Source organism: Octopus bimaculoides, chromosome 24 (genome assembly GCF_046866305.1).
Source record: "Octopus bimaculoides isolate indiv1 chromosome 24, ASM4686630v1, whole genome shotgun sequence".
Lineage (NCBI taxonomy): Eukaryota > Metazoa > Mollusca > Cephalopoda > Octopoda > Octopodidae > Octopus > Octopus bimaculoides.
Window position 1 is genome coordinate 13,879,024 of NC_142951.1, and position 16,223 is coordinate 13,895,246.

The window sequence follows — 16,223 nt, forward strand, 5'->3', positions numbered from 1 at the left end:
CAAAAAACATCCAACTAAATAAAAACATGCATCGGGAACAAACAACACAGAAATTTATCTCAAGGCCTTTCACCATTTCTTTCTTGAAACAGAGAAATAATTTTTCTTTTTAATTGTCAGTTGTTGTTGTTGCTGCTGCTGCTGCTGATGTTGTGGGGAAATTGGGGTAAAGAATTAAATAAATGAGAAAAGAAAGGAAGGAAGATCGTAGCAATCAACAGAGAAAGGTTTACTGTTGCTCTGAACGGACCATGTACAATTTGAAACTTTGCTTCTTCGTTTTGGCTGTTTTAGGGCCTGAGCTTGTTCCTGCCGATGATAATTTCGAGGTATGTTAAAATTGTAATTAATATTGTGTGTGTGTGTGTGTGTGTGCAAAATGCTTAGCGGTATTTCATCCTTCTTTGTGATCTGAGCTCAAATTCCGCCGTCGTCGATTTTGCCTTACAATCCTTTCAGTGGGTGAATAAAATAAATAGTACCAGTTGAATACTGGGGCCGGCCTCACACGAAATTGCTGGCCCTTTGCCAAAATTTGAAGCAAATATTATGTATGTATGTATGTATGTATGTATGTATGTATACAAATTGTGCCAACCTGCAGGTATCGTAAGTTTTAATTAACTTTTAATTTTATTAAATGTGTGTGTGTACACGCATACAGACATACATACACACACGTACACATACGTACATACAGATTTGGTAGAACAAACGGGAGAAATAGAACAAAATGCAAGTGTGTGTATATGCATATATGTAAATATATATATATGTGTATGTATGTATGTATGTATGTATGTATGGATGGATGGATGGATGGATGGATAGATAGATAGATAGATAGATAGATAGATAGATAAGAGAGAGAGATAGGGGAGAAAGAGAGAGGCGGAGAGAGTTCAAGCTCACTCTGCGCTGAGTGGCATGCACGATGCTTCCATCACTTGTGCCATTTTTCTAACTTACGCCCGATTAAATGAAAAAGGCGTGTGTGTGTGTGTGTGTGTATCATGTACGTATATATATATATATGTATATATATATATGTGTATGTATGTATGTATATATAATACAGAATGAGACAAGGACGCAAAACGTCCAGACAGTTAGGTGATACAAGAAAGGGACAAAACATCCAGATAAACGATACAAAGAAAACAAGGACGGGTCATTCGGAGTTTTCTTTCTTCAGTCGAGATCCAGATTATCCTTGCAATTTCGGCCAGTTATTCTCGATATTGCTCCAATCTGGCCAGCCCCAAGGAAAAACTAAGATAAGAGCATTAGATTCCTTGGAAGAAAGCAGCTAATGTATACAAAAGCAAGGACGGGAAAAATGAACAATGTTACACAAATACAGTAAGAATAATAACAGGACAAAACAACAGATGTCTTTCGACTAAGGACGAATCAAATTAAGCTGGCGTATATGGAAATGTGTGTGTGTGTGTGTGTGTGTGTGTGTGTGTGTGTGTGTGTGTGTGTGTGTGTGTGTGTGTGTGTGTGTGTGTGTGCGTGTGTGTGCGTGTGTGTGTGTGTGCGTGTGTGTGTATGTATATATACATATATGTATATACGCATACATACATACATACATACATACATATATGTGTGTGTGTGTGTGTGTGTGTGTGTGTGTGTGTGTATTACAATTTCTTTTTTTAATCGAAGACGAGATAAACAGGATGCATTTGGCTGACGCTCTGGAAAACTTGAAGAATTTTCTAACGTTTCGAGCATAAGCTCTTCTGCGGAAAGGATAGATGTGGAGGAAGAAAAATGGAAAGAAAAGAACAAGCGTGTCTCAGTTAGACGTTCAATGCATACTGGTATGCATACATACGTACATACATACATACATACATACACACACACATACATACATACATACATACATACATACATACATACATACATAATACAAATGTATATATGTGTGTGTGTGTATACATATAGGAAAATGTGTTGTTGAAAATGCACCTAAATTTCAAAAATTCGTAAATGTTTGAAATAAATTTATTTACTTATATACCAAACTAGTTTCAACAATGTGTTTTGTTTATCAATGGTAAGCGTTTAAAATTATGAATTATGTTTCAATGTTGATAAATTAACATGTTCAAAACAGATAAATTTAGCATTATGAATTAGGAGGATAGGTGTAAGTTTGAATGTTCATAGCAGTCAATAATATTAAAACTGTATATCAATTTGTTTGAATGTACAAAGTTCATTAATTTTAGTGGTGGTCGACAAGTCATACTGAGAAAAACAAGGGAGAAATGAAAATATTAAATAAAGGAATTTGGTTTACAGTTTCTCTGATCCCCAGCGTCTACTAGAAGGGGATCAGAGAAACGTTGAAACATTTTAATTTGTCAACAATGAAACTTTTAAAGATGTTTTTCTAATTCATGATTTTAAACTTTTGCCATTGATAAACAAAAAATATTGTTGAAACTAGTTTGGTATATACGTAAATAAATTTATTTTAAACATTTATGAGTTTTTGAAATTTTCCTATATTTTTTCCTGCGTCGGAACACCACCCTCTCTTTTGTTATATATACATATATATATATATATATATATATATATATATATATATATATATATATATATATATATATATATATATATGTACATATAAACATACATACATACATACATACATATATATATATATATATATATATACGATACCTGATTGGTTAAATTTAGAATTCATATGATAGAGTCTTATCAAATTACTTCATTCAGCGAGTCTTATCTCGCTGGAGAAAGATATTGTGGCTTGCCGCTCGCTGTCCCTTGAACATCTTCTGACGTTGGTGATTTTGTGTGGCTATTCGAGGTATATTTTTAGCTCTTATTTCTAGCAATTGCACCCTTAGTCATGTATTCTACGTTTTTGGCTTTTGTATTTAATACGTCATAATATTAATTTATCGTTATAATATTTTCTTGTATATATATATATATATTTATATATACATATACATGAATGGCAAAAGAACGGGCGTTACGTAATCACTTTCATTAAATTACCAGCGATTGTGCATCCAGACCTGCTAGTTAATTGTGAAAATTATAACAATTAGTTATCGGTATCGCTGTTGTGGCTAAGAGGAATCATATATATATATATATATATATATATATATATATATATATATATATATATATATATATATATATATATAAATGTTTGTATGTGTGTGCGCGCGCTTGTTCGTGTTTGTATGCATGTATATGTGTATTCATGCACATGTATGTAGGTATGTATGTAAGTGTGTTTTTTCTCTCTTAGGTGAGAACATTTTTGACCGGTCATGTACTTAGTAGCAAGGTTGTGAAGGAAAGTATCATGTTTCAACCATCGTCCTTTAAATCTTAAGAAGGTCTTGCAGATTTTTATAGTCCCTGATATTGTCATCATGTAAAGATTAAGGAATTTCCTTCTATCCCTAAGAGCCCAAGTTGAACCATGCTTAACTTCAGGCGGATTCGTTCGTGTCCTGTTGCTCCCATAATAATAGATGTGAAGCTGAAAATATTTCTCGGGTAGAGATTTTCAAACTCCTTATCAGTTGTCCACAGATGTTCTCTTTCTCCTGTATTTTTCTGACCACAATGTTGTCCAACGGGTAACGGAATATATCCTCCACAACAGAGCACATCTTTTTCTCGAATTCTCACGCAAAAATGTCTGGCCGGTGTGGTGTCTGTTTTAATCTTTAAGTTCCACCAATATTCTTTTGACCTATCGGTCTCAATATAATCGGCTATGTATGCATGCATGTATGTATGTATGTATGTATGTATGGGCCACAGTTATGCCCCTAGGTAGCAAGAAATATTGCAGTATAATGGTACATCTTTTCAAAGACAACAAAAACAAGATTCCTAGTATAATTTAACTCTTCTAAAATTTCTTATTTTTGGCCCTTAACAGTAAAAACGAATAAAAATCTTTCCAAATATTTCAAAGGCCTTTAGAAAAATTGGCAGATTTAAAGAAATAATTCATTGATGAGAATTTTTTAAAATTTACATAAATTAATGTAATATATTGATTTCAATTTGTTTCAAATTTTGGTACAAGGCCAGTAGTCTTGACGAGAGAGAGTAAGTCAATTACATCGACCCCAGCACTCAACTGGTACTTATTTTATCGTCCCCGTAAAGATGAAAGGCAAAGTCGACCTCAGAACTTAAGCATGGACGAAATGTCGCTAAGCATTTTTTTCCCGGCGTGCTAACGATTTTGCCTGCTCACCGCCTTAAAATTAATGTAATATATCGGTTTCAAATTTTGGTACAAGACCAGCAATCTTAGCGGGATTGGGTAACTCGGTTACATCGACCCCAGTGCTCGCCTGATATTTATTTTATCAACTCCAAAAGGATGCAAGGCAAAGTTGGCCTCGGCGGAACTTGAACTCAGAATGTAAAGACAGACAAAATGTTAAGCGGCATTTTGTCCCGCCTGCTAACGACGCCGCCAGCTCGTCGCCTTAAATTAATGTAATGTATTGAAAAGTGAAAAAGGTTTTCCTATTATTACAGCTTCTAAACTGCATGGCCAAATAGTTAGAGGTTTTGTACTCGCGAACTTGCGAACGTGGTTTCAATTCCTGGATTGGACGGTGCGTTGCGTTTTTCACTCAGCTGTGAACGAGTAACCCTACAATGGACTGGCATCCCATTCAGGGGCAATACTGTGACCTTCGTCACTTATATTCCATAGAAACCGGGTAGCGAGCCTAATGTTTCCTTGGACTCAAGACGTAGAGCAGTGTTTCTCAATCAGGGTCCATATGGCCCTTGAGAGCCCATATAAAATTTTGTTGTTGAAATTTTTATCTGCAATAAATCGGTTACACTTCTACAACACAAATATGTTAATTTTTTTAGACAATTCCTAATAATATTTAATTATATAAAATATAATGCAACTTTTTAAACATCGGCGTAGGAATAGCTGAGTGGTAGGTAGTTTGCTTACCAGCCACAAGGTTCCGGGTTCAGTCCCACTGCGTGGCACCTTGGGTAAGTGTCTTCTACTATAGCCTCGGGCCGACCAACACCTTATGAGTGGATTTGGTAGACGGAAACTGAAAGAAGCCCGTTGTATATATATATAAACATATGTGTGTGTGTGTGTGTGTGTATGTGTCTGTGTTTGTTCCCCCAGCATCACTTGACAACCGATGCTGCTGTGTTTACGTCCCCGTAACTTAGCGGTTCGGCGAAAGAGACCGATAGAATAAATACTAAGCTTACAAAGAATAAGTCCTGGGGTCGATTTGATTCGACTAAAGGCCGTGCTCCAGCATGGCCGCAGTCAAATGACTGAAACAAATAAAAGAATAAATCGAATAAATAGGATGCTACACCCAAATAAAATAAAGAATCGAAGAGTTCCATAGGTAAAAAAAATGGTTCAGAAACACTCATGCGGAGGGTTATATTCTTGCTAGGGCTTGCTTATTTCTATTCCTTATTTAATTTTATTTATTTACTATGAAGATGGATGGCATTCTTATGAAAATCAGTTTGAATCCATTTCTAGGCACCCAACAATGAATATTTTTAGTATTTTTGTTATATATATATTTTCTTTAAGTAAGGTATCCACTTTCGTCTTAGATGAAACTGGTTTCAGTACTGAAGGTACCATGGTCCCGGAGTACCTTAACTATGCAGAAGGGTTGCAGTGCAGACAGCAGCAGAGAAATGTGGCCGCAGAGGAGTATCCCGGAGTCATGACGTGGATGTGACCCGGGGACCTTACAGTGAGAGAAGTTGAGGGCCAAGACATTTGCATAGGCGGCACTTCTCTGAAGACTCTCTACTGTTCAGCTCTCTCTCTCTGCCGTTTCTTACTACCCGACACTAAATTGATGTGATTGTAGTTAAGTTAGATATTAACAAAACTACATCATATATATATATATATATATATATATATATATATATATACAAGCATACACACACACTCATATATACGTATGTATATAAGTGAGTATACAAAGTATATATGTATGCATTTACGTGTATATGTATATATATGCATACGATATATGTACGTATATATGTGTGTGTGTATCTATGTATGCATGGGAGTATATATATATATATATATATATATATATATATATATATATATATATATATATATATATATATATATATATATATATATATATATATATATATACATATATATATATATATATATATACATATATATATATATAATTTGGGAAAACAAATTTCTAAACCAATCAGGTGCAACCCTTCAGTGTTATATATATCTACATATCGTACTTTGGGGTCTTATTTATCGTATATCTTTATATATTTATCTATAAATATACAAAGTATCTGATAAAAGTCAAGATATGTATTTGAATTTTTCTTGTTATATATCACATTTAAACGCAGACATTTTTATTCTGATGTTTAATCTTATATCTCACATTCTGTATTTGACATATACTAGATTTTACATGATTGATATATAAACTAATTCATATTTATAATGCATAATTTATAAATTTTAATTCTTAATATTACAAAGTATAATTTTTATTCTTAATTTTTAATTCGTAATTTTTAATCTTTAATACTTAATTGTATGTAAAATTAGATATATAATATTTTGAAATAGAACTTGAAGAGATGTTGGAATAATTGTAAATCTGATGATCGCATATATGTATTTATATATGTATATGTAAGGGTATACAGTTGTGTATATGTATAGATATTGTAATCTTCCAATACTGAAACACGTGTAGTTCCTTCATATTTAATAAATATAAGTATTAACTAAAGTAGGATATAATTAAGGAAATATATTATATACCCAGCTGGTAATTTTGGTTATATCCTTTAAGTATTATTTCGAGATGTGCAAACTGATACCATGAGTTTACTGTCAGATATACTCATTAGGTTATTTTTGTATTATCTGAAATAGAATAACCACATATCGATTAATCCCCAAAAATTGAATTATTCATATGTGTGTGTGTATGTGTGTATGTGTGCTTATATATATTACACGTTTCAGTCATTTGACTGCGGCCATGCGGGAGCACCGCCTTTATTCAAAGAAATCGACCCCACGACTTATACTTTGTAAGCCTAGTACTTATTCTATTAGACACTTTAGCCGAACCGCTAAGTTTCGGTGACATAAACAAACCAATATATCAAGTGATGGCGGGAGGACAAAAACACAGACACAAAGTCACACACATAAATATATATATATATATATATATATATATATATATATATATATATATATATATATATATATATATATATATATATATATATATAAGGAGCACTCCGTCGGTTACGACGACGAGGGTCCCAGCTGATCCGATCAACGGAAAAGCCTGCTCGTGAAATTAACGTGCAAGTGGCTGAGCACTCCACACATGTGTACCCTTAACATAGTTCTCAGGGAGATTCAGCGTGACACAGAGTGTGACAAGGCTGGCCCCTTTTGAAATACAGGTGCTACTCATTTTTGCCAGCTGAATGGACTGGACCAACGTGAAATAAAGTGTCTTGCTCAAGGACACAACGCGTCGCTGCGAATTGAACTCCCGACTTTACTATCATGAGCCGAATGCCCTAACCACTAAGCCACGCGCCTTATATATATATATATATATATATATATATATATATATATATATATATATATATATGTGTGTGTGTGTGTGTGTGTGTGTGTGTGTGTGTGTGTGTGTGTGTGTGTGTGTGTGTGTGTGTGTGTATATACACGACGGACTTCTTTCAGTTTTCGTTACAACGAATGTTCCAGTTGATCCGTTCAACAGAACAGCCTGCACGGGAAATTAACGTGCCAATGGCTGAGCACCCCACAGACATGCGTACCCTTAACGTAGTTCTCAGAGAGATTCAGCATGACACAGAATGTGACAAGGCTGGTTCTTTGAATCATGGGTACAACGCATTTTTGTCACCTGAGTGGATGAAGCAACGTGAAATAAAGAGTCTTGCTCAAAAACACAACGTACTGACGGGAATCGAACACACGACCTTACGATCGCAAACCAAATACCCTAAACACTAAGCCACGTGCCTTCAAACATGGACGAATACAGGTATGTCAAATAACATATAACATAAGTTCCTGATTTATTAAAATCATGTTTCTAGATGAGATATCATAATTACTATTTGGGGACCAGTTCCATACATACATTCAAACATGCATACATACATAAATACTTACGTACATTCATACATGCATGCATACATACAAATATACCTGCAAGCATTTATGCATACATACATAATGCAAGTATGGATACATACATAATACATGCGTGCATACATTCATTTATACATGCATACATACATGCATGCTCGCATACATACATACATACATACATACATACATACATACATACATACATGCGTACATATATATATACATACATGCATACATACATGCATGCATGCATAAATATATACATGCATACATACGTACATACATTCGTAAGTACGTACTTACACACGTACATGCATACATACATGTATACATGCAGACATAATACTTACGTGCATACATGCATGCATGCAGGTATACATACAAGCAAACATGCATACGTATATACGCACATACATACATACATACATACATACATACATACATACATACATACATACATACATACAGGGAAGAGAAACTGTACGCAGTTGTGGAGATTAGATGCCCAGCGGATGTTAACATAAAGCTGAAGATCAGCGGAAAAGAGAACACCTATGCTGAACTATTGAGAAATCTGCAGTTACTTTATCCAGATTACAACTTCAGATTTATACCTGTAATTATTGGGGTATTGGGATATGTAACACACTGCCTAAATACAAATCTTGAGAAATTAGGCTTCTCAAAACAAGAAAGGAGAAAGCTAATTCGAAGACTACAGATCCAATCCATCACTGGAACTGTAAAAATCTGTAAAAATCTGTAAAACTTTCCAGAAGTTTATCATTTAAATATATATGAGCATGTCTGGATGTGCAACTAAATGCATGAGAATACATACATAAAACATACAAATCTGCACATACATACATACATACATGCATACATACATACATACATACATACATACATTTGTTGGCACTCCGTCGCTTACGACGTCGAGGGTTCCAGTTGAGCCGATCAACGGAACAGCCTGCTCGTGAAATTAACGTGCAAGTGGCTGAGCACTCCACAGACACGTGTACCCTTAACGTAGTTCTCGGGGATATTCAGCGTGACACAGCGTGACAAGGCAGACCCTTTGAATTACAGGCACAACAGAAACAGGAAGAAAGAGTAAGAGAAAGTTGTGGTGAAAGAGTACAGCAGGATTCGCCACCATCCCCTGCCGGAGCCTCGTGGAGCTTTAGGTGTTTTCGCTCAATAAACACTCACAACGCCCGGTCTGGGAATCGAAACCGCGATCATGACCGCGAGTCCGCTGCCCTAACCACTGGGCCATTGCGCCTCCACTCATACATACATACATACTTACCTGCATACAAAAATAACCTGTTGATGTTGAAATTTCAATGAAGGAACTTTGGATCTAGGTTAGAAACCGGTTCTTTCTCTGTTGGCAAGAAATCTTGAAACAAACTGAATAATGACATACATACATACATACATACATACATGCATGCATACATACATACATGCATGCATACATACATACATACATACATACATACATACATACATACATACATACACACACACACACATACTCAACTTGTGTATTTATCAATGTTCTCGTTATTAGACTGTACTGTATAAATATGGCTACATGCAAAAGCCTTCGGGGAGAGACAAAGACAGGGAAGCGACGAAAAAGGAAATGCAAGAAGCTATCAAGTAAGTATTGGGATTCCTTTATTTTCCATTTTCTTTTTCGTTTTTTATTCGTGATACGAAAACTTTTGTTCTTTGTTGTTGCTGTGGTGTTGATGAGGTGGTGTTGGTGGTGCTTGTGGTAGAAATAGTGATGGAGGTGTTGATGGTGGTGCTGTGGTGGTTGTGATGATGGTGGTGGTGGTGGTGGTAGTATTGGTGGTGGTGGTGGTGGTGGTGGTGGTGGTGGTGGTGGTGGTGGTGGTGGTGGTGGTGGTAGTGGTGGTGGTGGTGGTGGTTGTGATGATGGTGGTGGTGGTGGTGGTGGTGGTGGTGGTGGTGGTAGTATTGGTGGTGGTGGTGGTGGTGGTGGTGGTAGTGGTGGTGGTGGTGGTGGTTGTGATGATGGTGGTGGTGGTGGTGGTGGTGGTGGTGGTGGTAGTATTGGTGGTGGTGGTGGTGGTGGTAGTATTGGTGGTGGTGGTGGTGGTGGTGGTGGTGGTGGTGGTGGTGGTGGTTGTGATGATGGTGGTGGTGGTGGTGGTGGTGGTGGTGGTGGTGGTGGTTGTGATGATGGTGGTGGTAGTGGTGGTGGTGGTGGTGGTGGTGATCGTGATGATGATGGTGGTGGTTATGGTGATGGTGGTGTTATAGTCGTTGTTGTTTATTGTTGTGGCTTTCGTTGTTGTTGTCGTTGTTGTTGTTATTGTTGTTGTTGTTGAGTCCTGACGGAGCAAATTTATGCTGAATCGTATTCCATCCGTGGCCATCACGAAATTTTAGTTGATTTCTATGTCTAAATTATTTCAATATCCTTTGTCCGAAAACTTCATATCAAAGTATGATATGATGGAGAATTTAGCTTCTATCTCTAGCAGATCCAACTTCTCTGTTGCCGATAGTACTGATGCTACTGATGCGGCTTCTGCGACTTCTGCCGTTACTTTTATTGTTGTTCTAATTGTTTAGCTCCCATGTGAGCCCACCAAGCGAGGAAATCTATCATCAATAAAAGACGTTGCAGATGTGACCCTCCTGTATCATTTTGTAGTTCAGAGACGGTGTGAATGAAGCTGGAAAGGATGCTTATTACGGCGGCTGGCTGTTGTTTCTATCAGGCTCAGTGACCACCTAGTATCCTCCCTTCAACGATGGCTCAACAGCATCATTTGCAATGGAGATTCTGTTGAGTGGTACTTTCGTATAGAGAAAGGGTTACTTAACAAGCAGGTGCAATTTGAACGGCTTACTACTTAAGCTCTTCGATGACAATTCTCGACACTCGGCTGTCTTTTCTCATTCTCTTTAGTTCAGTGTTTCCCAACCTATTTTCCCTCAGACCCCACTACAACTTTCCAGAAAAATATATGCCCCACCGGTGGTTCGAAAAGAGAAACAACTTTATTTTGAATATTTCATAATAATATACTTTCCTTAACTCTTTCAGTCACTTTGTCCAATGTATTGGACAATTTTTCAACATAAATTACAAAGGAAATATAAATTATAATTAAGTCCCAGTTACCAATTCATTGGACACCTCTAAAACGCATATATAACCAAGACCACGTGATTTTGACTCTGTTTGTTCACAAGTCATAGAGGACTCTGTTTGTTCACAAGTCGTAAATTTCACAGATGTAAATAAATTGGGGTTTTTTGTAGCTAGTGTTATCAAAATTTTTATTTATCCATGCCAAAAATTAAGCATAGTGAATATTGAATTCTTTAAAAATTTACTCAATATGTGTTATTTACCTGCACTTTGGTATAAATAAAAAATTGAAATTAAAAAATAGTTTTCCTTTTTTTTATCTGTGACTGAAGGGGTTAAAGAAACATCCACACTGGAACATTGGAATAAGACCAAACTGTAGCGGACGGTCTTCACACGGCATGCTTAGCTGGAGGCATTCGTTTGGCTAGGCTCAGTAAAGGAGTAGTTTGCGTGCTCTGAATAAAAGATTTTCACAATTCCATGTCCCACTTTTAAAAAATTGGATCCCACGCCCCACTTCATTTTCCCAGGCCCCACCGGTGAGACGCATGCCTCACTTTGGAAATCATTGCTTTAGTTGGATCCCTGCTTTTCCAGCTCCAGATGTTTCTCTCATTGAAGGCCTTACTTCCCCATGTATTGTTAACTTTTAATAGTCATCAATGTTTCTTTTTTTCCCCTAGTTAGGAGTGTTGGTCCTTCGCAAACCCATTTTCACCTCTATCCCTTGACCTGTCCAGTACGGAAGACCCAACCAGGAGCTTGCACTCTGTCTACATAGTTCTTAAGATCACTGAGGTGCACAAGCCATTACACCACAACAAGAACCCAACTTGTGGTGGAATGTGAATGACTTATGTCAGTTAATTAAAAGACTTATGCCCACCTTTGCATTACGTTCGGTATAACCCGCATATTTGTACAGACAATTACACAGAAATGAACAAGGATTCTATGCTGAACTATCTCCCTCTGGTTTACCTTCTACAGGAAATACCAAGCATTCAATGGATTGGAGGTAACTGGTGTCTTTGACGAAGAGACGATTAAGAAAATGGGTTCGCCTCGTTGCGGGCTTCCAGATTTTGAACCAGGGCAGTCGCGAAGCGGTAAGTTATTTATGGAAACAGAAGCATTTGTAACTCGAGCAATTATAAGCTTTTGTCACAGTGGGGAGCACAATAAAAAGAAATTAATTTGCTTCATCATAGGCGAGCTGGCAGAATCGTTAGCATGTCGGACAGAATGCTTAGCGGCATTTCGTCCGTCTTCACGTTCTGAATTCAGATTCCTCCGAGGTTGACTTTGCCCTTTCATCCTTTCGGGGTCTTACCAGTTGAACACTGGGGTCAATGTAATCGACTTACCTCCTCTCCCGAAATTGCTGGCTTTGTGCCAAAATTAGAAGTCAATAGAGCGACGAGCTAGTAGAATCATTACTGTGCCGGAAAAAATGCTTAGCGGCATTTCTTCCAACTTCATGTTCTGAGTTCAAATGTCACCGGTATCGACTTTGCCTTTCACTCTTTCGGGCTCGATGAAATAAATACCAGTTGAGCACTGGGGTCGATGTAATCGACTTAACTTCTCCCACACAATCGCTGATCTTGTGCCGAAATTCGAAACCAACATTTATCTATTCAATAAACAGTCAAAATTTCATTCCAATGACAAGATGCTGTTGACAAAAACATGAGAGTTTTTTTGTTTGTTTGTTTTCTGTCTCCCTCACAGTAAAATTATTTATTTGAATAAATCTTAAATAATGATTTCATTTATTTACCACCAGGGTGTATCTGATGAATGCTTATTAATAACCGCAACTTTCACGCTTGGTAGACCGGCAGAGTCCTTAAAGATGCAAGATAAAATCCCTTACAATATTCGTTCTACCTCTTAGAGCTTTGAGATCAGATCACGCAAAGGGTCGGCTTTGCTTAATTCTTCGTTTATGCCCTCGATTTTTGTCCCACAGTTAATTCTTGGTCCGAACACATATCATCACAAGCGGAACAGTATGTTCCAAATTTTGGCACAATGCCAGCAATTTTGGGATGGATGGAACTAATCGATTACATCGACCTCAGTGTTTGACAATGATCCTATTTTATCAACCCCAAAAGGATGAAAGTCAAAGACATGTTGGTGCTAAAACATAGAGCAAAAAGAAATACCGCCAAGTATTTTGTTCGACGCACCAACCATTCTATCAGCCGCCTTAATAATCCTTTCTAATATAGGCACAATGCCTGAAATTCATGAGGCGCGGAGATAAGTCGATTATATTGAATGCGGTACGCATCTGATACTTATTTCATTGACCCCGAAAGTATGAAAGTCGACTTCAGCGGGATTTGAACTCGGAATGTAAAGACGGACGAAATGCCGCTGAGCGTTTCGCTGAGCGTTTCGCCCAGCGTGTTAGCGATTCTACTAGCTCACCGCCTTAATAATCCTGGTACTTAATTTATCGACCCCGAAAGGATGAAAGGTAAAGTCGACCCCGGCGGAATTTGAACTCGGAATGCATTTCGCCCGGCAAGTTAACGATTCTGCCAGCTTGCCGCTTTAATAATAATAATAATAATTCTTTCTAATTTTGGCCCAGTTTTAGAGGTGGGGGTAACTCTATTATATCGGCTCCAGTGCTTAAGTGGTACTTATTTTATAGACCCCGAAAAGATGAAAAGTAAAGTCAACCACGGCAGTATTTGAACTCAAAACGTAAAAAGCCAAAAGTAATGCTGCTTAGCAGTTTGTCCGATGCACCGATGATTTTGCCTGCTCGACGCCCTCATCATAAACAGCATAATATTACAGATAAATGTGTTGAATCACTGTAAAACTAAGAATATTTTGGATGTGACCCCAGAATGCATGAAACTTGCCGGTTCCGGATTTAGGATTGGTGATGCCCTTATATAAAATTTGGAGGATCCTTCTTTAACGGCAGAAATAAAAATTACACCGAAAGGATTCGTAAAATCTGAAAAATGCACGAGCCCTTCAGTTATTTTAAAGTCCCTGCAGATTGTAAAGTCTTTAATTGTAGCTTATTTAGTATATATCTTTTCCCGTAACTTAGCGCTTCGGCAAAACAGGCCGAGAAAATAAGTACCAGACTTTAAAAGTAAGTACTGTGGGCGATTTATTCGTCTAAAATCTTTCATGGCGGTGCCCCAGCATGGCCGTAATACAGTGAATGAAAATGAAATATGAAAGATCTATTTATTCATTTGTGGTGACTGATGAAACTTAATAGAATTATGATTTGGATAAGGCGGCGAGCTGGCTGAAACGTTAGCACGCCGAGCGAAATGCTTAGCGGTATTTCGTCTGCCGCTACGTTCTGAGTTCAAATTCCGCCGAGGTCGACTTTACCTTTCATCCTTTCGGGGTCGATTAAATAAGTACTAGTTACGAACTGGGGTCGATATAATCGACTTAATCCGTTTGTCTGTCCTTGTTTGTCTCCTCTGTGTGTAGCCCCTAGTGGGCAGTAAAGAAATAAAAATTATGATATGATGTTCTTTATTTCAGGCAGGAAATGGCTGAAGAACGACTTGACATGGTTTATTGAGAAATTCAGCAAAACACCAATCAAAAAGAAGGAACAAAAGTAAGTAAACGCATTTCAATTCTTCTGTCAAAATATATGGCTTCGTATGTTGGTTTCAAATTCTGGCACAAGGCCTGTAATCCCGATGGAGGGGTTAAGTCGATTACATCGACCCCGGTGTTCAATTGGTTTCATCGACCCGCGTGATTGAAAGGAAAAGTCGGCCTCGGCAGAACTCGAACTCAGAACATAAAGACAGACGAAATGCCGCTAAGGATTTTGTCCCGCGTGCACAATATTCTGCTGGCTCGCTGCCTTATTTAATGATAATAACCCTTTCTGCTTAAATTTCGAGGGAAATTGGTAACTCGATTGCATGGACCCCAGTACTCAACTGCTACTTAATTTTTCGACCCCCAAAGGATGAAAGGCAAAGTCGACCTCGGCGGAATTTGAACTCAGAACGTAAAGACGGACAAAATACCCCTAAGCATTTTGTCCGGCGTGCTAACGATTCTGCCAGATCACCTCCTTAATTATAGGTTATAGCAGAAGATGCTTGTCCACGGTTCCACGCAGTGGGACTGAACCTAGAACCATATGGCTGGAAAGCAATCTTCTTTCCACACAGCCACGTTTGCGCCTATTTAATCATAAAAATACTATAGGATTTTCTAAACATCGATTGGCTATGAGGACCTACCTTATTAAATTGGGAATGAAGAAGATTCATAGGTAAAATGTGGTTGAGAACTACTTCTATAGTCACACGTCACCTTAATTTTTTAATTTTTTTTTTCTTTTCTTTTTTCACTTTCATTTCAGAGAAGCTATAAAGAATGGTCTGGCAAGATGGGCAGAGGTTACAAAATTAAATTTCAAACAAGGTGCAACTGATTCAGATTTAAATATTCAATTTGGCGTCGGAGAACACGGAGACGGTTTCCCTTTCGACGATGCAGGTAAGCGTGAGCGATCGACTTTAGAAACTCGTCCACATTCAATTAACTTTTTACCTTTCACTTGTTTCAGTCATTTCACTGCGGTCAGGTTGAAGAATTTTAGTCGAACGAATCGATCCCACCCTTTTTTCAAAGCCAGCTAATTATTCTATAATTTGTTTTGCCGAACCATTAAGTTACGGGGACGTAAATACACCGTCACACAAACAGAAATTTCACGGAATCACGCGGTTCCTGTGTGAATGTTTAACTCATATTAACCCACTGTCCTCGTTTGAGGACAGTTGA

At 37.4% G+C, this 16,223-nt stretch overlaps 1 protein-coding gene across 1 annotated transcript in view; it reads left to right on the plus strand.

Moving 5' to 3' along the window:
• Positions 1 to 219: 219 nt before the first annotated feature.
• LOC106884243 (stromelysin-2) overlaps positions 220 to 16,223 on the plus strand; it is a 35,536-nt gene continuing 19,532 nt past the window's right edge. Inside the window, exons 1-5 of the mRNA XM_089341043.1 lie at positions 220 to 329; positions 9,849 to 9,940; positions 12,405 to 12,523; positions 14,955 to 15,033; positions 15,799 to 15,935. Coding sequence (XP_089197169.1) covers positions 252 to 329; positions 9,849 to 9,940; positions 12,405 to 12,523; positions 14,955 to 15,033; positions 15,799 to 15,935 — 505 coding nt within the window. The 5' untranslated portion in view covers positions 220 to 251. The remainder of the gene's footprint in view (positions 330 to 9,848; positions 9,941 to 12,404; positions 12,524 to 14,954; positions 15,034 to 15,798; positions 15,936 to 16,223) is intronic.